Source organism: Pholcus phalangioides, unplaced genomic scaffold (assembly GCF_987345545.1).
Source record: "Pholcus phalangioides strain wild (caught in Gottingen) unplaced genomic scaffold, Ppha-v1.0 ptg000002l_1, whole genome shotgun sequence".
Lineage (NCBI taxonomy): Eukaryota > Metazoa > Arthropoda > Arachnida > Araneae > Pholcidae > Pholcus > Pholcus phalangioides.
The window spans coordinates 12,856,870-12,882,670 of NW_028301595.1; the positions used below are offsets into that span (position 1 = coordinate 12,856,870).

The window sequence follows — 25,801 nt, forward strand, 5'->3', positions numbered from 1 at the left end:
TACAGAGGAACAGAATTGTGTGTGGTCAGGTGGGGGGGGGGGGGTTGCGGAGAAGAGCTACGGCGCTTTTTTTGGCACACAAGGCTTGAGCTATGAAGAGAGACTTGATTTCTTGAATATGTTTCCATTGGAGAAATGCAGATGTCGGAGGGGGATATGATAGAAATGTTTTTAATTTTCAACGGAATCGATAAAAGGGGCCAAGAGTTATTAATACACCGTCAATCAACTGTTTCGACTAGGGGACACCAGTTGGCGAAGTTCAAAATCCAATTGTCACCAAAGTTTTTAATCGCCAATTTCACAAATACCGTTGTAGCTAATCAAGACTGACGTACAATCGGTAAAATTTACCAAAAGCTCGTCTATTTCACAAGCTTACGAAAGAATTTACAATAAACCATATCGGAAATCGTGTCGTAAAACACGAGCAAAGATTTATAGCGGTGACCCCCCCCGTTGCCACGTGCTCGCAAGTACCGAATCACTCGCGTCGTCTTCCCCATGAAGACACCCATCAATTCGATGCAACGCACAAGCCATTTGACTGAAATGGACAGCTAAACCCGATGATTAGGGAGAAAAATTACACGTCGTGACACACAAGGACCGGAGACCGCAGCCTGGGATTTCAAAAGAAGTGTGGGAAAGACTTGTGAGACAAGTAAGAAGTTGACATGTTGAAGTGGGAGAGATTTGAGAATGGTCTAAATCATGATTTTCCGATCCTTTTGAAGTTCGCGGCACCCTTGGGAATAACGTCAATATTTGGGGCACCCTTCCTTGAATACAGGGTTAACTACAACAAAAACCACTGAATGAAAATACATCAATAGAGTTCTGTTCGATTAATCGTTAATGTGAAGCTTTTAATTGATGCTTACAGCACGGACACCTGATACCGTATCAGGCTTTAGAATTGGCATCGAAACACAAATATCGTCCTCAAGGCCTTGAAGTGTATTTATTGCTTTGTATGACGAAAAATGTAAAAACTATTGCCTCCATAATCAGAAAACGCTTGCTCGCATATGATGTTGAAAAGGGTGAAAGGGCGTTAATTGCTTTCTTCATTCAGATTAAGTTACTCCTCTCTCAATCCAAGCCAAAAAACCGCCACCGACACCTCACTCTTGGTGAACTTACCTTTGAGTGCGGAATCAGCGCAAAGATCAATAAATTCATCTGGTTCGGCAAGCAGTGAAATCTATTTTTTCCGCACTGTCTAAGAAATTAAATGGTGAGACAACTCGGTCGAGATTCTCAGTGGAAAGAGATGGAAAGTACATATCTATTGCACCTTGATAAGTATTGAAAAATGAAGTCTTGTTTAGCTTATCCGAAGATGATGTCACCCTCCGCTATTATTACGAAGGTTTCGACAGCTGGCTGATGCGAAGATAAATCCAAGAAAGAAAATTCAACTGTTTTTGAAGGAAATTGAATCTACGTCCTCTCACTTGCCGTGCGAGCCGCACTAGACTACAAAGCCAACGAATCATCTTTCCTTAGAGCTCGCGTGCTCTGAACGAGGCCGTACATGGACAGCCAGACCCGAGCAAAAGCTCGCATTGCTGACGCTGCAACCATAGATGGCGACTTATCCGATAAGTCTGTCATGCATGAGAGTAGTTTATTCGACTTGATTTATTTTGAGACGTTAAGTGGACTGTAATATTTTTTTCGATTTATCTCCATAATATCTCGCGGCACCCCTTAGCTGATATAGTGGCACCCTAGGGTGCCGGGGCACACTGGTTGGGAAACACTGGTCTAAATCATAGTTTCCCGACCTTTTTTGTCCCCATAGTACATTCTTCAAAATTTTTTTTCTTCCATCGCCCACAACGCAATCTAACCCATAGGATCCCATGTTATACCCGTAGCTTCTACCGCCCCCCTGGAACATTCCATCGCCCCCAAGGGGGCGTTAATGCCATTAAATACGGATATTCTGTCTGTAGAGGTATTGCCAGTTTATAGGACATTTTTCTACAAAAACCATATTGCTACCAAAACCTGTATCTACCAATTGGAAATTTCGTCGAATATTTACTTCGACAAACGCCCCTGAGATGGGTCGTACAAATTCACTTACAGTCCGGTTATGCATTCATTTGCTGCACCATTGGTTTCTTAGAGCGCTCTAATGATTCCGGCAGCCTGTGCTGGGACCCAGCTCTTTTTGGGGGCCCTCTTGAGATATACGTAGTGTGATTGGGTAGAAGTCGACATGAGATATTATTGCAAAATGCACAAGAATGCTAAAAATCATCTATATAAAAATGTGAGGCTATTAGAATACTCAACATAATTATAGAATTAATGAAAAAATAATTAAAATTAACGAGAAATATTGAAAATTAATAACAGAAGCAATCCCAGACTTAATAAAAATCATTTCCATAATTAATGGATTTTTTTTTCTAAATTAATAAGAAACGATTACGGGTAAAAAAAAATTCCACAATTAATGAAAAATAATTGGAAATTAACTTTAAAATACTGTAATTCCAGAATTTATGAAAGAAATAACTCCAGAATTATTGAAAATCCAGAATGAATGAAAATCCATAATTTATGAGAGAAATTATTTCAGAATCAATGAAAATCCACAATTTATGAAAGAAATAATTTCACAATTTATGAAAGAAATAATTTCACAATTTATGAAAGAAATAATTTCACAATTTATGAAAGAAATAATTTCACAATTTATGAAAGAAATAATTTCATAATTATGAATAATGAAAAATAATTGGAAATCAACTAAAAAATAATTGAAAATCAACTAAAAAATAATTGAAAATCAACTAAAAAATAATTGAAAATCAACTAAAAAATAATTGAAAATCAACTAAAAAATAATTGAAAATCAACTAAAAAATAATTGAAAATCAACTAAAAAATAATTGAAAATCAACTGAAAAATAATTCCAGAATTAGTAAAAATCCAATTAATGAAAGAAATAATTCCAGAATTAGTAAAAATCCAATTAATGAAAGAAATAATTCCAGAATTAATAAAAATCCAATTAATGAAAGAAATAATTCCAGAATTAATAAAAATCCACTATTTGTGAAAGAAATAATTTCACAATTAATGAGAAATCCAGTATTTATGAAAGTAATAATTTCAGAATTGATGAAAATCCAGAATTTATGAATGAAATAATTCCAGAATTTATGAATGAAATAATTCCAGAATTTATGAATGAAATAATTCCAGAATTTATGAATGAAATAATTCCAGAATTTATGAATGAAATAATTCCAGAATTTTAATGAAAAATAATTCTGCAATGAAGGAAAAATAATTGGAAATTAACTGAAAATAATTTCACAATTAAAATAAGAATACAGAATTCATGAAAGAAATAATTTCAGAGTAAGCACTTTTGGGCACCCCCCCACTCCGACAAGGGGTATCAAAAATTGCATTAATCACAGAAATATTTGAATTAAAAACTGACCGATGTTTCACAAAGTTGATAACATTGCTGATTTTGGGTAGCGGTTGGAAAAAGCTTAAGAACCCCCGAATTACAATCGAATGCCGATAGGTTCTATTCAATCCCGACAGATGGCACTCGTATCGGAATTCCAACATCAGGGATTCATAGAGGCAGAGTAAGTCCATCGCACGATAGTCAGAGAGCAATACAGCCATTTCCTTTTAGTACAGATTTTTTTTTTCCACCCCCCTTCATTTCTTTTAGTTTATCATTTATTATTATAATTATTACTGATATAATTTTCCATTCCTTGAGGCCATCCTATTTTACAATATTTCCATTATTATTTTACATTTTATTTCTTTATATTTTTATGTTTTATCATAAATTCTCCTATGATTTATGTATCTCTAAACAGAGACAGGGGCACAGATAAAAACCAGAAACAAAAATGCAGTCGTCGCGTTTGTTGTTCGTCCGCCATTTCCTTCAATGTCTAGGAAATTTACATTCGGGAAATTACATTTACGAACAATGGGGGATTCATCGCAACATCATCGTCGTCGTCTTCATCATCGCCATCTCCATAGGCTCGTAGAAGCAAAAATCCAAGGATGCGCGTTGCTATGGTTTCTTCTACATTCGGGGAAGCCGTGGATCAATAAATGACTGCGAGAGGACGGCGATCACTTTTATGGCGTTACTTTTTGGTGATTTGTCCTCTTTTATTTTATTTTTTTTATATGCAATATATACAGGAATAACGAAATAGCACAAGGGGGAGAAAAAATTAAGATTATCTTCATCGCTACGTCTACGATTTGGCAATGACTGAAGAAAAAGGTAAAATTTCGTTATCATTTCTTGTTCTTTTTCGAGTTACATGTACATTAGAGTAATATATTTCTCAGGCGTTTTGTTGATGTTTGTCTGTGTGTGTGTGTGTGTGTGGTTCTTTGATGCATACCTGAGGTATCTCTTAAAAAACAATGACATTACTACATTCCGAAAAACCCGTGTTTTGTTGTTTATTAATGTTTCTTTCTGACGTGGAAAGAGTTGGTTTTTTATTATTGTTAAACATGAAAGGATGAAAATAATTGAATGGGAAGTGTTTGCGTTTTTCACTTTTGGGGCTTTTAGAAAGTTTTTTATTGGCATTTTAATATTCAGAATTAATTTTAAATTATGTATATATTCGGATAAAAATGTGATAGTGTTTTTGTTTCATATTAGAAACATTGACATAAATCAGAAAAAAATTATTAAACTGCCGTTTTAAGTCTCTATTTTCACGACTTTTTAATGTTCGTGTATTTTTACGGTAAAAGATCTTCACGATCATAAAATGCTAATCATTGACAAATTTTTATTTTATAATATAATTTTGATTGTTATCCAATACGAACGTCAGTTTAGTTTCTTCTTAATTATGAGAAATTATCAGAGAAAAAATACTCATGTCTTATTACAGTGGTGCCTAAACATTTTGAAGCGCGACCCCCTTTTGACCAAAAAATTTATCGGCGACCTCTACATATGATGGCCATACGTTCCGGGTTTTGCGGGACATTCTGATTTTTACTCTGTCTCGAAAGCACTTTCCGGAACGCTTGTTCCGATTTTAGTTACGTGATATTGACTTCCAAAGATATTCAAGTTTTCTCTTAATATCATATAAATATTTACTTTGTTTTTCGATGTGATTATTGTCCCTTACGCAAGATGGAAGTGTAGCGAGGTGTATCGTCCTTGATTTTCGTATAAGAAAGAATCATCCGATTGAAAATTGATTCTACACTTGAAATCGACCATTAACAAAAATTTTGCATAAAACGTAGACACGTTTTCCCCCATATATTCACATATTGCTTATCATTCTATATTCCGTGTTTTAATTTTTTTTTAAAAACGTTCAATTTTTTAAATAGGGTGATTCCTTCCAAGTCACCCTGTAAAAGTACTAACATGATATCGTCCACAGCATGTCAGAAACACAAATGTACAAATTTCCCTTTTTTTATAAGCTGTTTGGAAACCTTGTTTCGCTATCTAAGTTGTGCCTGAAACGCGAATGTGTATATCCTCCCTATTGAAACACACGTTACGAAACATTTTAGGTAATTAACTTCCATAGAGTAACATGGGTTGGGAAAACATTCAAACGTCATTTTCCACGTTCTTTTTTTTTGAAGGACATTGCAGATTCGTGATTCTGTCATGACGGAGCCGATATTGATTATTGTACAAGTAGAATTCGATAAAATTACATTGTATGATTCATGGTGATTAGTTCAGCTGAATAAAGGCATTCTTTGGTTTTGACATACTTTCAAATGAAAATCAATTTCTTATTTGGAAGTTTTTAGTTTGGAAAATCTCTCGCAACCCCCCCCCCCCCTCCAGTTCAGTGACTACCCACGGTTTGCTCACCACTGTCTCATTAGAAACTATCAGAAAAAATAGTGATGTTTTATCAGCACACTGCAGTTTCTTCTCAATTACTATGAAAAAAGTATCAGAAAAATAGTGATGCCATATCAGTATGGTTTCCCCTTAATTATGTAAATTATTAGAAAAATTGTGATGTCATATGATTATGATTTCTTTTTAATTATGAGAGATTATTAGAAAAAGGTAATGATATTTTATCAGTTTCCTTTTGATAATGAGGAACTATCAAAAAGCACTCATGTTTTATCAATATGGTTTTCCCCAATTATTAGTAAAAATTATCAGAAAAAGTATTGATGTCATGTCAGTATTATTACTTCTTAATCATGAGTAATTATCGGAAGCAATATTATTGTTTAATCATTACGGTTTCTTCCCAATCATGAAAAATTATCGAAATAAATAGTGGTTTTATCAGTATGGTTTCTTCTTGATCATGAGAAATTATCAGAAAAAATATTGATATCTTATTTTCTTCTAATTATAAGAGATGAAAAAAAAATTATATCTTTTTTCAGTATCTTTTTGATAATGAGAAGCTATTCAAAATATTCATATTTTATAAAATATGGGTTCTTCTTTCAATTATCAGAAATTATAAAATAAATATTTACGTCTGATCAGTATGGTTTCTCCTTAACTATGAGAAATAATCAAGAGAAAAATTTTGATATCTTATCAGTATGGTCCCTTCTCATATATGACAAATTATTGGAAAAATAATGATACCTATTGTAAGAAAATACATAGTTTCTCAATTATGAAATATCATTAAAAAATATTGACTTTTATCAATATGGTTTCTTTCGACTATGAGAAATTACCATAAAAAATATTGATTACTTATCAGTATAGTTTCTTTTCAGTAAAAGAAACAATCAGGAAAAATAGAGGTCTTATCAGTGTGGTTTCTTCTTAATAAAGACAAATTATCAGAAAACATAGCGATGCCGATTGTAAGAAAATACGTAAATTCTTCTCAATTGCAAAATTTCAAAAATATATTGATGCTTTATCAATAGGGTTTTCTTTTACTTCTGGATATAAGAAGTTATCGGTATGGTTTCTTCTCAGTTATAACAAACTATCTGGAAAGAAAGGATATCTATTGCAAGAAAATACATATTTTTTTCTCAATTATGAGAAATTATTTGAAAAATATTGACTTATATATCGGTACGTATAGTTACTGCTCAATTATAAGAAATTATCAGAGAAAATAGTGATGTCCCAGTGGGTATAATAAAAACAGGATAAATAATAGTGGGGTTTTTTTTTTCAAATGTTTCACATGAGATTTTCATTGCAGTAGAACCTCGTTTATCCAAACATCAATTTTCCGAACAATTCGGTCAACCGAACACCTTTTCAACCTAACTCATTTTCAGTTTTCTATACTCAATGGTGCTCAATAGTTGGTATTTCCTTGGAACTTGAATCCTCTTTTCTCCCAACTCGATAGCTTTGCTCTATGGTACAATAATTCACTTCCAAACAATTGTACGTACCGTACCTGTGAGCTATAGATATGTAAGTACGGGGCAGATCCGGGTACGGTGTATGTAATTATTAACGATTGACATGCAAACAAACGTGTGAATAGGAGCAGATTTAGCTGTTATCTTTTTTTTTCATCTGACGAAATCATCTTAAATTTAATTAATTTCATTTGCTTCATCGAATTAATTTCGAAGTCGATTTTCCGAACTTTTCAATTTTCCGAACATTCTCCGGTTCCGACGTGTTCGGATAATCGAGGTTCTACTGTATATAGAATACTATAAATAGTAAATTTAGTCCTAGATATTTTATGGATCGGACCTGTTCAATCCATAAGTGCGAATTACTTAACAAAAATTTGCAAAAATTAATATCATAAAACACAGAATACCTTCAAGAATAATCATATGGATAATAATAAAAATAAGTCACTGTATATTTTTGGAAAGTTGATCCCTTCTATATTCCACTACACTCGAATCCCGTTTTAACGAATACCGTCATCGTGAAAAAATCTCGTTTTTTAACAAACACTTTTCTTATCTCTCAGATAAGTTTACATAGAAACAATGCAAAAAAAACCCTGAAATTCCTTTATAACGAAGTAATTTCGCCGGTCTCTTGGATTCCGTTATAACGGGAGATTCGACCATACTACTACTACTAATAATAATAATTTATTCACACAAACATATAAAACGGAGGAGGAGACAAAACATGAATAGAGAAAAATAAACACAGTGGGTGAGCGGGGTGGGAAATCAATGCCATATTATTGATTATATATATATATATATATATATATATATAGTGAGTGACCCAAGAGATCTAGGACAGAGATCTCTCTAGGGTAAAGCCACAAAGAATATATACCATAATACAGTCAAACCTCGTTAATGAGTCACTCTTGGGAGAGCAAAAATATGACTTGATAAGCGGAGTGACTCGTTAAGCGGAGTAAGCCATAGCTTTGCCAATTCCTGGTTGAGGATAATTGAGACTTCCAAAAAGTGATCCGATAAGCGGAGTGACGTGTTAACCGGGTGACGCACTAACGAGGTTTGACTGTATATTTAAGAACTCAACATGTGGATCTCTTCCCATACCTGCTAAAATGACTTTTTTAAGACATTTATGATTATGCATATTATGAGACATTTATCAAAGGTTTCTTAATAAAAACATTATCCAGTAACTATTATTAGGTCTATAAATTAAGGCTTTCATATCGGAAAGTCCTATTGCTCCTCCCTCAGTCTAGGTTATCTATGCGTCGTTTCATTGGACTCGTGAAATATCAAAATGTAATGGCGAGAGAGGAGTCGTAGGAAAATAAACTTAGACGGATTACAATTAACTCTGGTTATTCAGGCATATGGTACTTGGATAACGTATAGTTCAGACCTTGTCTTTTATTTTAAATGCCCGATCGCTTATAGATATGCCTCCATTGCTGATGATTACAATCGAGTACGATACTCGACAAAAAACAATCATTATATCAATTTTGAGCCATCTATATTACCACAAAATTTTACCTTTAATCGCTTCATTTATATCATTAATATTTTCTTTCATTATCGAGAATCACATCGAGAGTCACCGTATCATCCGGAAACGATATAATTTTGCGAATTACTTAGACCAATACTTACCAATAGAGGGGCTCTTAGAATGATGTGTTGCCTCTGTCTAGAACAGGGGGCTGTTAAACTTTTTCAGTCACGACCCAAAATCAGCAGCAAGATCAGCTTCGCGACTCATGGAACTGTTTGTTTTTTGAAATGAGTGAGACCAGTAACGCAATATACATTTATAACAGGCTGTAATCGGATTCGAATGGCTCATCTAGTAAGTGCCTGCGCGAATCAAGTTTGGGTCGTGGCTTCTGGCTGTAAGAAGACATTTACGGCCCATTTTGGAATAAAATTTTCGTCGTGACCCATAGCTCAAGAATACTCGGCTATAAGAGGGTTTATACGGCCCATCTCGGATGCCACTGCGAATCAATATCGGATGGTGACCCATAGCTAAAGAATCCCTGGCTATAAAAAAAGGTTTTTCGCGACCTTTTTTTGGAAGCCATTGCGAATCAAGTTTGAGTCGTGACCCACAGCTTGAGAATTCCCGGCTGTAAGAGGGTTTGTATGACCCATTTAAGAAGCCATTGCGAATCAATTTTGGGTCTTGACCCATAGTTCAAGTCATAGTCGATCACCCCATTAAAAAGTCTCGCCGCAGTAAGCAACAGGCCTACAACGGTAAAATCTTAAAACATTACACTTCACTCATAGTTCAGAAAATATGTGGTAGATGGCCGCACTATAACAAGCATTACACAGAAACAAACTTCACGTTAGGTTCACAACATGGATACGCACATTCAACATGTACCAATTCGTTAGAAGTTCTGCAGAGGAATATGGGTGAGGTTCATGCGTGATTTAGTAGTAGAAGCTCAAGTCATAGTCACGGACTCACATCGCGATGTTCCGGGTTCGAACCCCAAGTGGTGGTCAGCTGAAGTTGGTTTTCTTTGTCTCCTAACTTCGAGGCACGAATGCGAACCGATCTCTTCCCACAGAGAGCAACAGGCGTACAAACGGTATGAATATTCAATCCTTATACATCACTCACTTCACGTCTGAAATATAGAGGCCAGCACTGAAAAATCAGAGACAACACTAGATACGCACTCAGACTGTTAGGTACCACATTTACACTTCTGACATAACTCACTAGGTAGTAAATTGTCCATGGCGATAGACCTGAGCTGTGCTCGGTTTGAATGAAAAAAAAGAAAAAGGTCTAAAAAGAACCCCTGACTTTAAGAGGGTTTGTACTAACCATTTTGGAAGCCATTGCGATTGCAGATCGTCACCCATAATAGCTCAAGAATCTCTGGCTGAAAGTAAGTTTCCACGATTCATTTTGGAGAGATATTGAGAATAAAGTTTCCGTCGTGACATATAACTCAAGAATACTCGGCTGAAAGTGGGTTTATACAACCCATCTCGGAAACCACAGCGGCCCAAGTTTGGGTCGTGACCCATAGGTTAGAATCCTGAACCCCTGGTCTAGAATCTAGATCCAAAAACAATGCTTATCCTGCATGTGTGTTCCTTATTTTACGACCAGGAAAGAAACTGCTCTTTCTGTACAGATTCCAACGCAACGAATGACGTTTCCATATTTTGTTCGAATGCAGGTTCTTTGCCGCACAAAGAAATGAATTAGGCAATTAGGGACAGAGGTAACTTTACTCTCGTTCTCAACTGTCCCACATCTGAAGTCTGTAATACTCTCTTTAAATACGTACATTCCATTGCGAAAATTATAAATTTTATTGACGCAATCGACTAAGCAGGCTACTACTAAACTACACATGCACCTCGTCCATATTTCGCTGCGGAACTTCTAAGGAATCGGTACGTGTTAGAATGTGAGAGTACGGGTCGTGAACCTAACGCGGAGCTTGTTTCTGTGTAATGCTAGTTATTGTGCTGCCATCTACAATCGATTTTTCCAACTAGGAGTGAAGAGTAATGATTGACTAACTGTACAGTTGTAAGCTTGCTGCTCTCGACTAAACAGGCTGATGATCTGTACTGAGCAGAGCCAAATCTGGATCCAATAATTTACGTATTTTATTTGCAGTCCATTTTCCCCACATACAATTATATTTATTCCCTTTATGTTTCTTATATTTCAATCATGTATTGTACTAGTTTTTATTTTGTTACTCATTTACCTTGAAAATTACAATTATAATTTCTTTTTTTATTATGTTATTTTAATTTGAAAGTTTATTCTTTTAGTTTTTTTCTAATTCTCCCCCCCCCCCCCCCCCGTTTCTAAAACTGATTTGCTAAGCTTAAAAACTGTTAGGTCGGGATAAGACTTTAAAAGCTTCATAAAAGTCTATATATATAAAATTGATTTTCTGTGTGTGCGTATGTTCTCTATACAAATCTACAATTTTAGATCGATCGTCGCCAAATTTTACATATATACCAAATGGGACCCGACTTGAACGATAGGCTACTTTAAAATTTCGTCGGAGCAGAGCAAGTGCCCCAAATGGGCAGAAAACTGTCGGGCAACAATGGTTTTTGGGCCCCAACAATCACTTTCCGAACGTTTACTTTGGTTACCGTGGTTCCCTAGCAATGCGTTTCAGACGTGTATATGCCTTTACAACGGTTTGTCACTTCTTTAATCCCGTTAGTATATGTATAATAGTTTATGCCTTTATAATGGTTTGCCACATTTTCAATATACTCTCAGCAATGAGGCTTTTTGAATAGACGTCATAATCATCATCAGCATCGCTTTGAGAGTCAGGAAAAGGGTGATCCTCATAGAAATCAGTGCTAAAATTGTCGATTTTACTGTAGAAATGCGGAAATTAGTGGGATTTTCCGCCCCATCAATAATTTTAAAAATTGTATTGAATTCTCGATTTTTGAAATATTCAGTTCGCTTAGAGAAATACGAAGTCTAGGAGATTAAATATGAAGTAATTAGCCAAACCTATACTTTTGAGTTGGATATTCGAGCAATATCATTGATTTCATTTATATCTTCTCAAGTATGAAAATTAATGTCTCCATATTGTCTCTTTTGATATTTATTTGCATAAATTCATGTGGGTTAGGATATTTTAAAATTAGTTATGAACCCGTGAAAAGTGCATCGAAAAAATTCCACAGCTTTAACTAAGGATTTTTGGAAGCTGGAACAGACAGATGGATAACTTGAAGTTCAGGGGGGGGGGGGGATCGAAATACTTAGCGCCCCTTAAAAAAAGAAAAATATATATCATTTCTACGTTTCTGTGTAAATCTATATTTGTTTATTTCGCGCAGGTCGCCATATTGGTTAACTTGGACACGGTTTGTATGTCCCTCAAGAAAAAGAGAGGGAGATATCACGTGATCCAAAAAAGCCTCATTGAAGAAAACCCGGGCAGCGCCGGGTATTATGGCTAGTTATTTATAAAACTTGGAAATGTAACCAAAAAAGGTTACACTCCAGTGAATGTAATCAACTGGCTTAATAGGTTTTTTTTTCAAGTTTTGTAAAAGATCCTTTATCAAACTTTTATTGTGTAATCCCAGGTTTAATAAGTGTGCCATCTCTTGTAGGATTCAGCCATGTGATAAATCGATAAAAATTCTAAAACATAAGTATTTTGCATTTTAATCAATTATCACTAATATTATACCATTAACACTTAAATCTCAAGATATAGAATAATTTTTGATAAAAATTAATGTTTTTTGGAATGTTACTACACTGAATTTTTGATGGAAATCAATCGCATATAATAATGATAGAATAAGGGAAGATGATGGGGGAAAAATGTAGGGAGAATGATTTTTAAATGACATGAGAGGAGTCCAGCTCCGGCATGAATCATACGTGGCCGAATCGAACCTGGTATCCATCAAAAGTTTGACTTCCGCTTCTTCTCTCCCTCATGTTTACTCTCACTTAACGCATTTCAAGTACTTCTACATGTAATACAAAACTTGGATCTTCTTTCTTGACTCCAACCACAGATTGGGCGGTAATTAAAGCGCGTGCAGGTGCAGAAAGTTCTCGAATGCGAGTTAGTTTTCTCAATGCACTAAAGGGACTGATGAAATGAATTTTTAAAACATATAATGCATTACGGAAATGATAATGAAGTGAGTTTCTTTGAAAATCTTCCTTTGAAAGTTCCTAGTTTGAAAGATTGTGTGATATTTTTCACAAACATTCAGTAAAATTTGATGTCTCGGATAGAGTGTAATTACGAGAATTCCTTTTTTTTTTTCGTAATTTGAACATATTAGTACTAAAATCTGAAAAAAAAAAACATTGTAAGTAATTTTCATTTGATATGAGATATTTGTTTTGAGAAATTGATTTTGTTATTTTTACTTTAAAAATTTCTGCTCATGAGTGACGAAGCAGCTCAACTTATGTTGCAATCGTTTTTTTATTTTCCCTTTTAGAATCCTAAAAGTTTCGTTTGACCAATTATTTCACACGGAAAGCATGTTCATCACATCATGAAGAACAGAAATTCCTGGACAACATGGGGTACGAAATGTGCGAGTGTGATCTTTCTTCTCTTCAGTGGAGTGATTGCAGGTGAGATCATGCTTTATCGATATCTCATTGTATACTTGCATGAGGAAGCATTCTGAATTAGTGAGGTCATTCATTCTTCTTTATCGTATGAATTAGTGAGGTCATTCATTCTTCTTTATCGTATGAATTAGTGAGGTCATTCATTCTTCTTTATCGTATGAATGACCTCACTAATTCATTTCTTCATAAAATTCATTTCTCGCCAGAAGTTAATTATAAGCAATATTTTTGGCAATTTTGCTGGCAGTTACCAGCAGTTTGAATTTCATATTTATTCAATAAAGGTTTCTAAAATATCAAACTCGGCCGCAACAACATCTCGTTTTAATGGCAACATTTTTCTGAATTTTCAAAGTCGTTATAACCGAGTTTGACTGAACGTTTAAAAATATAATTTCCTCTTATTTTTAGGAATTTTTTAAGTGTTTCATTCATAATAAAAATTTTAATTCATTATTAAAATTTACCCTTCATAATAAAATTACGAAAAAATCAGAAGATTTATGAGATATTTTGAAATTTTATTGAATTTTTCTTTTTCAAAATGTTTTCTATTTGGTCTAACTTTCTCTCCCAAATTAAGAGAATTATTTTACGTTTTCTCATATCTTAGTTTACGAATTTACTATATATCGGTTCAATGTAGGGAGACAGTACATTGAACTGTCTCAAGTTTTTTCGTTGTCGCAAGACAACGTAAGGGGAGGAGCCAGGCTTTTTTACTGAGAAACTACAGCCTTACTGCATCTTGATTAAAATAACGGGACTTGAAGTTACGTTTACGAACCTCATGGGGGTGGTCTGAAACAGGAGTCATTAAAAGGTCGACTCCCTTTAGGCCCCCTTTGAAAAATTAAAACCTTCTTTCCCTCCTCGACTTCTACTTCATGCTTTCTCCTAAGGATTCCCTCATGAGTCAACAATCACATTCATGCTTCTTTATTGTATTATTATAACAAGTTATACAGGGTTCATGAGAAAGTTCATTTGTCGTGGAATAACTCATGAACCGTTGAGCCTAGAAACAAGGCCGCAACTAGGAGGGGAGGGAGCAGGTGGATCTAATGCCTCGGGGGTGGGGCGCGAATTTCATCCTTTAATTTCTCCTTCAACATTGCAATGGACAGCCCAAAATGCGTGCTTGCCGCCGTTGAGCAAGCATTTAGTTGCGGCCCTGCATAGAAGCACACTTCCAATTGGAGAAAGTATCCAGATAATGCGTTAACCTTAGATATGCCACTCATATTGCAAGGTATTGCACAGCTATTAGAAAAATTTGACTTTTTATTTGGTCACCCCTTTCTAAAAAAACCAAATTAGAGGAATTTGTTGCCTTGTCTCTCCAGAGTCCCCCTCCTCATAACCAGACCACCATCTGCCGCTCTGTCTCCCTTAATGAAGAAATTTCTTGAAAGACCAATTCAAAAAAAAAAATGGTCCATGCTGGAAAAATGCTCTCCTGCGCCCAATAAAAACATTTCGTGTTTTTAAGCGCGATATCCACTGAGGTATTTGAATTCAAAAATTGCTGAGAATGAGGGATAGAAATATACACGAAGCATAGAATAAGCTTGTCCGGTAGTCTGAGGTTCTTTCCTTCACTTTCAGCTATTTTCGAATTCAAATATCTCAGCGAATATATATCGCACTTAAAAACACGAAATGTTTTTTGTTGCGCTCTGGAGAGACTGGGCAAAAACTTTCCCCAATTTAGATTTTAAAGACAGGGTGACCGAATAAAAATTTAATTTTTTTTAAATTTTAATAACTATACAACTCCTTGCATTATGAATGACGTATCTCAGGTCTGCACGTTAATCGGATACTGTGTCCAATTGGAAGTATACTTCTAGGATCAACGGCTCGCGAGTTATTCCAGGATAAAGAGACTTTCCTATGCATTCTATGATTTTTAATAGAGTGCATAGTAATTTTTTAACGTGCTAATTCATTCATCCAATCATATATCCATGCTTGATCACAGAGCTGAAATATTGATAAAATTTGATATTTAAAATATTAATGATAAAGGCGTGTCGTTAATTCGAGATGGTAAATTTAAGATTTTTGGTACATGAATAAGGCACGGATTCAATCTATTTTGATGCAGACATATTAAGAAGTGCCACAATCTTCTCTAGAAACAACTGCCGTGTATTAAATTTGAGGAAATATAGAAAATGAGAGAAAAAGATATTTTTGCATCAATGCAGTCGTGAAATGCAAAACAGATTTATCGGAAGTGTTCCATAAACTACTCTTCGGCAGTACAATATAATATATTATGTGAAATTTATATCGTGTAAACAGTCATAACTTATTGCAGTGAAACCTCGGCACAACGATATTCTGAGAACCAAACGTAAAATATCGTTGTAGAGTAGTGGTTCCTGATGGGAGGTGCCTGGACTCGTAGGAATCCACAACCTTTTTATTGGGTAAAAGGTTTAACCACGGCCAAGTTGAAGAACTGTAAAAAAAAATTAACTTAAGTTAAAAAAAATCACTTAAAAACAAAAGTTTTAATTGAATTTTAAACTCAAAACACTATAGCTGTGACGTTGGTGGATTGCAGAAATAACATTGTTATGATTTGGCAAAAAATGTACTTATGATGACGTCTCGCGATAGGAATATCAAACGTGTTTGTAGTTCTTTTACAGCCCAGTTGATGGCATTGCTGTCGCGTGACACTTGCTACTACTACTACTACTACTACTACTACTACTAAACTCCCACGTGCACCTCGTCCATGTTCCTCTGCAGAACTTCTAAGGAGTTGGTACATGTTGGAATGTGCGTGTACGTGTTCTGAATTTAGGTTTGTTTCTGTGTAATGCTTCTTACGTGTAGTGCTGCCATCTGCCATAAATTTTTCTAACTGCTAGCGAGGTGTGATGATTTCATATTTGTACCGTTGTAGACCTGTTGCGCTCTGTGGCGATACTTTTTAACGGGGAGATTAGTCTGCACTTCCGCCTCGAAGTTGGAAACACACTTCTTAGTTTACTGGATTGAATGTCCTCTGATATTCAAGATTCCCGCTGAGAGATGGCTGTAATTTCTTCTGCTATAAATATGGGGGTCTATGGCAGACACGAAGATTTTCGAGAGGTCCATGACTAAAAGCATTTGGGAACCGCTGTGTGTTGCAGAGGAACTACCCCGTGAGATCGGCGAGACATCATCACGAAGTGTCACTAATTTATGCCGTTTTTGGCACCCCTTCCAGTTCAGTTGTTAAGCACCAGAAAATATTTCTTTACCTGTCGAGATCTTGCCTATCGCACAAAAAAGAGAGAAGGTGAAAAATTGATCTCTGAGGACGTGTATAGTGAACATGGGGGGGGGGGGATTTTCTACCTCCACCTTTCCACCTATGTCCGTAATAGAAATTTTTTGGATGGGAACGGGGAGAAGAGAGTGATCACCCAAAGTGTTCCGGCCCTCTGGTCCCCCCCCCCCACCGTACAGCCTTGCAAAATCACAATTAGTCATTTTTGTAGTGGAACTCGATTAATTATACACATAATTGATAAGAAAAATTATTAATCAGGGAATATTTTCTTGGGAAGCTTTCATCATTGGTTTTACGGACAACTTTTAGGCGTTTTCTCGTAGAGAGGTTTCCTAAATAATGCCACTAGATGCCTCCAGAAGAACGAAAATTAACCTTGTGTTTAAAAATACAGGGTGCCCCATAAATTTGTTAAATATTTTAAAAATTCATAAAAATTTAAAGCATTGGTATACTTGAATGTGGTTTCCGAAAAAGTTTTCTCCTCACGAAAAAGAATTTTTTTCCTACAGAAGAATAATTTGGTTCAAATTTTTGTCGATAGAGAAGGCTGCATGGAAGGCCAGCAAGACTGATTGTACCTTGCCGCAAAATCTTCTATATCCGAAACGTTCGCAAAGCTTCAACTGGTGATTCGTGGCTGAGGTAAAACAATTTCACCAACAGTATCAACATCACAATGAAAACTTTACGTGAGTCATAGGAAAATTCAGAAATAAACTGTTAATCGTACATCCTGATCGTGCAAAGATTTTCATTTGCATATTTTCCAGTGATTTGCTTTCGAGCAGCGCTCTCTATCGACAAAAATTCGAACTAAAATGTTTTTCTCTACCAGAAATAAATCCCCCTTCATGAGAATAAATTTTTCGCTTAGCACATTAAATAACTAATTCCTTCAATTTTTATTAATCTTTTAACTATTCACGAATTTATTGGGCACCCTGTAACTTACAGGTGCTTTCGAGAAAAATCTAGACATATCGTTGTATCGGGTCCATATTCCCTGAAAAAATATCGTTATAGAGGAATTCATTGTAGTAGAAGGATATCATTGTATCAGAGAGAGAGAGAGAGGAGAAGTTTTAAAATAAATGAAGAGAAAGTGTGCCTATAAACACACCAATATTTAGATGTCCAGCTCTTCTCCACTAGTCTTGAAATATCATTGTAGAGAAGCATGAAACATATCTGGTAACGTTGTAATGAATTTTCACTGAATTTATCATTTGTCGTACGCATATTACATATATTTTGCATGTATAATAATTTTTATTTTTATTTTCCAAGAAGATGTGGACGTTGCAACTCCGACTCCAGTTCATGCAGATGCGAATCAGAATCAATCGCTGGAAACACTTCGTATAACTGGAAATACCTCATTTCCAATGAACGAAAATTCTTCTGATGGAATTACGGAAATGCAATACACCACCAGCGCTGAAGCTAGCATGTACGGAGAGAGTAACAAAACAGTAGTTTCTTCTACACGGCTGGACACGCTGACAGCTGATAATGCTACCAGTATCACGGAGAAAGTCTCTGAAACCACGCCAGTTTTTGTTCAAGATCAGAACTCTCCCACCCATACAACAATTCTTACGAGAGATCAGCTACATACGACAACTTCCGAGACTCCTCATTCTTCTCCGGAACCCGTGCTGATTACCTCAACTGACCCTTCGACATTTCGTACACATGAAAGTCGAACGACGCATTCCAAGGTCACTACGATGTCCAGCTCTACTCCACTTAGTAGCATCAGAACCAATATCGAAACGACCACAAAACAACTACTTAGTGGCACTCATGTAACAACCAAGTTGTCATCTCCTGAATCGGCAAATCCACCAGCGGTAACGGATGGCGAATTTCAGACAAGCACTCCAACTAGACGAAGAATGACCACTTTTGAGCCATCCAGATCGACTTCCCCGACAACACCGATTGGAATAACCAAACTGTTTTCACGAAAAACGGCAACAACGAGTTCAGACCAAGTACCGTCATCGACAGAAAGTTCAGGCAGAGTGTCTTCTTCACCAGAAGTGAATGCAAATCGACCATCTACACCAGTAGTAAGTTCGACTCAACCATCTACACCAGTAGTAAGTTCGACTCAACCATCTACACCAGTAGTAAGTTCGACTCAACCATCTACACCGGTAGTAAGTTCGACTCAACCATCTACACCAGTAATAGTAGTGAGCCCGAATCGAGTGTCTTCATCAACAATAGTTCCAGGTCGAGTGCCATCGTCGACGTCATCGTCTACGACGCCAGCTGCTACTGAGGACAGATATTTCGTCGTTATCAAATCCGACGACTGTCCGACCTTAAAAGCCAACAAATTCGATCGAGAGCTGTCGAAAGCTCTGTCCGCTTTGGGTGTCTTGAACGTGACGGCCGATATATCTCAAACGGAATGCCAGACAAAACTAAATGTCAATATTACCGCCACGGCTCCCTATTCAGCCATCAAGTTGTTAGAAGACAGTAAGAAACACAATCTGACCATCACGATTTTCAACAGGACGTTCAAGGTGGTCGATATCCAGAGACTTGACCACTCCTCAAAGCTATCCGCTTCCGGTTCAACGCCGAACGTGGTCAACGCCGTAACGAATCAAGAATTCAACACCTACGTTGCGGTAGGCGTCTGCTTCGGCGTCGTTTTCATCGTTTGCTTATCCGTCTGTTGCATAAAATGTTGGATCAACGGTCCCAGCAAGAAGCTCAGGGCCTTGCGTCGCACCCACACGCCACTGAGTCCCGAAGATTACACGCTGACGCCGCTTCCAAGACCCACGTCTTTGTACGTCGACTACTGTCGGAATTCTTTCACGGGTGACGTGTGTTCAACGACGTCCGCCGGATCAGTCGCCAGTACCTCACCGATTGTCGAAAAGGGTGTCGTACAACCTTTCGAGACTTGTATAGTACCACTGGAAGACACTGCAATACCGAATCTCTCATCGGCACAGACCAGAAGGGACTCGGTAGAATCAGCCAGAGCTAGGGACAATATGTCACCGAACATCCATACAGTGAGTGGCCAATCGATATCACCCGATATCCCTAATCCAGGAGAGGTTTTCAATACGCGGCCTTACGTTTGCAATTATCAACGACCTGGAGGGCTTTCCAATCCATCTTACCGTAGGTATTGAAGTTACAACGATGATAAAAGCCAAAATTCCTGAATATAGAATTTAATAAAAGGTTTTTAAATAAACGGCCAAAATATATATCTCGGTAAACATCGGAAAATTGAATAAATACATAGAATTTCAAATTCATACGTCGGAAACATACATTAATGTTACAACAAAAGAAAGTAAACCTCCCAATGACGCAACTAAGGCCAGAACCACACTCGTGTCCAGCCTAGCCAATACCACACTATCTTTAGTGTGGTGTTGGCCTAGCCCAATATTCATTCGCAAATATTTGCTTCCAATGCGTTTGCCTTTCTCTGCTGTAATGAAGCACCGGCAGCATAGGCTGGTTGCACGCCGGTCCAGCTTCGCCCAATGTGTGATATTTACTTCCAAAACACTCTCTACGTTGTGACTGTTGGCGTTCTTGGACCAGTGTGAGGATAGACGGATTGGAAGATCGTCAAGGAAGGCAGCTTTTTTTAACTTGGATTGGAGGCTGAAATGTCCTGGTTGTTTTCTTGTACCAGCCTCCCAATACCTTCTAGCCTTTGACATTATCGCCGAGTGGTGCAGTGGTAAAATGCTCGTCTTCCATCATAAAGGTTACCGTCAAGGATTCGAATCTGGAAAAAGAACATCGGAAACAAAATCTTCACCTACTAGGCGACCATCGATATAGATGGTCGCCTTCATTTCCCGCTCAACTCTACTGGTTGGAAATTGCCGTATAAAGCTATGACCGGAGTTGGTGTGGGGTAAAGTAGCCTCCAACAATTGACGATCATTGCCAACAGTGAAGCGGCCACAATACTCATTCATGACCTACTTTGAAACGCATTGGGCCAGGCTGGACACGAGTGTGGCCCTAGCTTAAAACCTTTCAAGTTCCGAAATGGTTCGCTGCAAAGTAATGTAAAGACATTAATTTTACAAATTATAAACTTTAAAAATGTGATATAAAAACCAGAAGTTACACCTTATATGAAGTAGGTATGCATTCAGCAATATTTGATAATTTTTCCAAGTATTTTATTTATTATTCTCATTCTACATACTTAGTGAAAAATTACTGAAATCTGAAAAGAAAATTAAATTCTTCAAAAAACAGGGCTTCTCAAATTCTAGTTTAAGTGCCATCTGCCGTTTCGACAAGTGATCATGGGGTAGATTTTCCAAACCCTGGGTAAGTCAATTGATTGTAAGTTCTGTTCTATAACTTTTATGAGCTACTATATCTAAACTATATTTCATATACCACATTTTAGGCCACAAAAATCAGAAACCAAAAATAATTTATACAACACCCTTCAGATACATACCTATTTATCATTCAGACTGATTCAGAGAAGTAGCTTCCACATTTAATTCTTCAGGATTGTCAATTTGATTAAAATAATATTAATTAAATAAACTTGATATCAACTTTGATGCCTTTTCTGCATCCAATGTAATCCTGAACTAATTCACATTTAACGAATATTGCTGAATACTGCAAACTTACGTGAATCAAACCCTGTCTCTGTATATTGAATACCATAGCTAACAAATTTTATTTGACTGCCTGATTATGGCATGTTTATATCACAGGATTTTAATTGAAGAAAAACTCCGGAAAGATAAAATTTATTTTTTTTAGAATTTTGTTACGTATAAAAACCCCCATTTATTATGAAATAAATGAATATTTAAATTAGTGTTATTTTATACCTAATTCTTTTATATACTTCTAAATAATTTTTATTACAATTTTTGAGTGCCAGAAAATTATTGAAGTAACTCAAATGAAGTAAAAATTTGGAATGGAAGTTTAAAAATTATTTCCTACGAGAAATAAATTAAATATTGAAATTTGCAGTAGATTAAACAGTGCCACCTAATGGATTTTAATGTAACAAAAACGGAGAGAAATTTCGAAATTTTTAATCGAAGAATCACGTTTGACTTTTTCCTTTAGATGTGAGTTTGAAGTAATGATTTGCTAAAAATAAATTTGCTATTTCTAAAATCTCTCATAATTTAATTTTATCAACGAAATTTTAATAAGACTGAAAAAATTAAATAACAATTTTGAATATTAAAAAAGATAAAGTTCAGAAAATGAAATTAAAAAAAAAAAAAGATAAAGTTAAAAAATAACGAAATTTTTTAAGATAAATTTCAAGAAAAAGAAAGATAAAATTTTAAAAGAAAAGGTGATGAAAATTTTTAAATAAAAATTTCTAATGACAGGTAATAATATTCAATTAAATTTAAAATTCTGTGTATGTAATTTAATTAACAAATTTTTCACCTTACCTCTATTAAAAACAATATATACATATATATTTTTTGGTGTATTTTAACGCATACCACACAATAATTGTGTATAACATTCCATACTTGTCATATGTGTTTAATATATGCATTTTATTGAATATAGAAAACAAAAATTCTTGTAATCCATGTATATATTCATAAATACATGCAAGAAGAAAGGTAATGTAAATAATGTAAAAAAAAATTCAAAATTTCAAATTTTGTGCTCGTTGTATATAAGCTCAAAATAATTACACAACAACAGTAATTTTAACATAAAATTATACATTTTGTAAATTCAATCTCACTATGATTCATCTCAAATTGAAATTTACAGATTTTTTTTTAGGAATAAACCAAACAAATTACACAAGTATTATGTGACTATCAATTATCTTCGGCCATATTTTCTGAATTTTTTGGCTACCGAACAGAGCATAAACTTGCCAAATATGGAATCTCCTGTGATTACATGAAGGGGTTACATGAGTTGAACGTAAATCCATACTCAGAAATATGTATGATTATTCAATCGTTACTGGGTAATGTCTCGTTATACTGAGCTGTATCAATAACGAGCACAAAAATATGTTAATAATTAATAATTCTGCCTCTTGGTGTTAGTATGATACGTTTAGCGATACATAGTAAAATAATGAGTGTTATATTTAGGATTGTGAATGTATTTCGAGTGTTTTCGTGAGGTTTCCTCATTGTAAGTTTTTAATTAAAAAAAGCATTTATCCCAATATATAATTATAAATTATAATTTTCGGTAGATACCTCGTTGGAACTATTCTCAACAAAAATTTGATTTAAAAATGATATATCGCAAAACTCTAGAGGCTGCCATACATTTCTAATCTCATTCTAGAGCAGGATATTCAGCCTTTCAGATATTGCGGGACAAAACAGAAAAAAATCCATTAAGCCCGAAAGCCAACAAGTCATATTACTGATTACAATGGCCTCGGCCCGAGGGGGTCCCAGAACTACGATACAATCAATGCTCAATATTGCTCAATATTATTAAAGAATTCCATTTAAACATGTATGTTTTCTGAAATTATTTTTTCATTAAACATGAGAGCTTCCACCACTTCTGGAATTATTTCTCTTTAGATCTGAAAATTTTCGTAAATTCTAAAATTGTTTTTTTGCTTTTTTTCATTATTTAGTTAAAAAATAATAAGGATCCTTATTCGAAAAATAATTTTTTAATAATTCTGTGGAAATATTTTTCATTAATTCCGAAATTATTTTTTCATTAAATCTAAAAACGTTTCTCTCAATAATTCTGAAAATATTTCCGACTAATTCTCAAAATGTTTTTTTTTCATAAATTATAAAAATATTTTTTCATAAATTATAAAAATATTTTTTCATAAATTATAAAAATATTTTTTCATAAATTCTAAAAATATTTCTTTCAATAATTATTTCTAGGAACCATTTTTCATTAATTATGAATTTTTATGAACTGCAAAGTAATTTTTCCATCGACTCTGAAATTATTTCTCTCATTAGTTTGATATGTTTTGAAATTACTTCTTTTCCTTATTCTAGATATTATTATTCATTAAGGTTTTTTCCCCTTTTTTTCCCATACTTTTATAAATTCTGCAACTCTACGTAAGCCTTATCAACCGTGGGTCACCACAAAAAGATTCGAGGGCAACATGCGTCTCATGGGACTATACATTGAAGATTCGAGGGCAACATGTGTCTCATGGGACTATACGTTGAAGACCCCTGTTCTAAATAAAAATGTATTTTTCCTATACATGACCAAATTATAAAAAATCATACATGTCAATTAATTAATAATTCTTCATGTCACATGAGGAAACCTCAAAGAAAAGCTATTTTTCTTTCGTCAATTTGTGTGCTTTGTCCTGGATCTTATGACTTTATTTTGAAGTATGAGGTTTTTGAAGTGAAAACTCATGCAGAATGTGCACGTGCCAAAAAGATGTACAAAGAAATTTAGAGCTAGATAAAATTTCGAGATGTATGATACTTGTTTTGTGCTGTTGTAATCAGAGTGAGAAATATATTTTCATCTCTGAACTGTGATTTAATGACTGTATATATGTGCTTAATAATGTGCATTCCTTTTATTGCATTAACGTGAAATTGCATAACGTGTACGAGATTTAATTTGTCTTATGACGTGTGTATACTGTATTATAATAATTTGAGCATGTAAAAATGTAAACATAATTTGAAATTATAAATACAAAAAAAAATTAATGTATAATTGGTTCATTGTAATTATATTATGAGCATACACATAAAACCAAAAAAATGAATACAAATAATTGATAATTTACGATATTCTCTGTATTCAAAACACATTCGAACAAATTTGAAAATTAAGATTAATTACTTGGAATACAGAGAAGTGTAATTATTTTTACACAAAATATTATCACATTAAAATAATGTAATTAAAAGTAATCTAATTAAGTAAAATAATGTAATTGAATAATGAAATAAAATCATCATCAAAGTAATATACTTAAAGTCATCAAAAAAAGGAGAAAAAAAAGCCGTAATGTATAAAATTATATTACTGTGTATTTAAGTTTCGTTTTTAATAACTGCAAGTGGTTTTAAATAAATTAATGAGCTAATTTTATTATCTTTTACTAGCCAATAAATTAACTGTTATTTTAACATAATAAATTATCAATTTGTTTTTCAGTTATGATTTTATTATAATTATCAACATATTTTATTGTTTATTTTCATTATTAGTCTAAATAATAGCTTTTTAATTGTTTTCATTATTTGTTTAAATTTTTTTTTACGAAAACAAGTATTTTTCTATGTTTTTACTTTTATATTATTGTATTCTTCGTTGTTGTCTAATGTTTTAATTTTCTTATATCATATCATTTTAGCTGCTCAGTGTATTCATTTTACTTCCTTGTATTTTTCTTTGTTTCATCATTAAAGCTTTAATTTTTAAAAAGTATTATATTTGCATTTGCTTATTCATTAGTTTATTTGGTAATTTTCGAAGTGTAGGGTGGCCGTAATTGGAGATTAGGGGCCCATTCAAGTATTTACGTCAGCAGATTTTTAGCCATTTTTGACCCTCTCCCCTTCCTTGTCTGTAAAATCAAAAGTAAGGTCTGCCACCTTCCCATCTCCTACTGCACATTGGGATAAGGGATCAGTGGTGAAAGGGAGGCATAAGGGGCTCGTGTCTTCTCCCTCAAGAAGATCTCGGGAAACTTCCATGGCAACGTGGAGTGGCACCACAGCCAAAAAAAACTTCTGTTTTTAGGACAGGGTTCTCAACCTACCGGTCGCAGGGGTTTCCGACATTGATCGTTCAAATCCACTGACACTCCGAGATTCTTAAGCTGTGGGTCACGACCCAAACTTGATTCACGGGGGGGGGGGGGGGCTTAACAGTCAAGGATTCTTGAGCTATTACTACTGAACCACAAATGCACCTCGTTCATATTCCACTGTGCAACTTCTAA

At 34.8% G+C, this 25,801-nt stretch overlaps 1 protein-coding gene across 3 annotated transcripts; it reads left to right on the forward strand.

The window, feature by feature from the left end:
• The first annotated feature begins 3,640 nt into the window (after nucleotides 1–3,640).
• On the forward strand, nucleotides 3,641–23,615 carry LOC149089430 (uncharacterized). 3 transcript variants are annotated; one of them, XM_089238495.1, is made up of 3 exons: nucleotides 3,641–4,298; nucleotides 13,412–13,550; nucleotides 18,139–23,615. In XM_089238495.1, exons 2-3 carry the CDS (start codon nucleotides 13,469–13,471, stop codon nucleotides 20,016–20,018), a joined length of 1,962 nt encoding a protein of 653 aa, XP_089094621.1. In that variant the 5' UTR covers nucleotides 3,641–4,298; nucleotides 13,412–13,468; the 3' UTR covers nucleotides 20,019–23,615. The 3 variants fall into 3 exon arrangements, with proteins under 3 accessions (XP_089094621.1, XP_089094637.1, XP_089094629.1); XM_089238511.1 differs by having other exon boundaries at nucleotides 18,142–23,614; XM_089238503.1 differs by lacking the exon at nucleotides 3,641–4,298 and adding an exon at nucleotides 12,998–13,102.
• The last annotated feature ends 2,186 nt before the right edge of the window (nucleotides 23,616–25,801 follow it).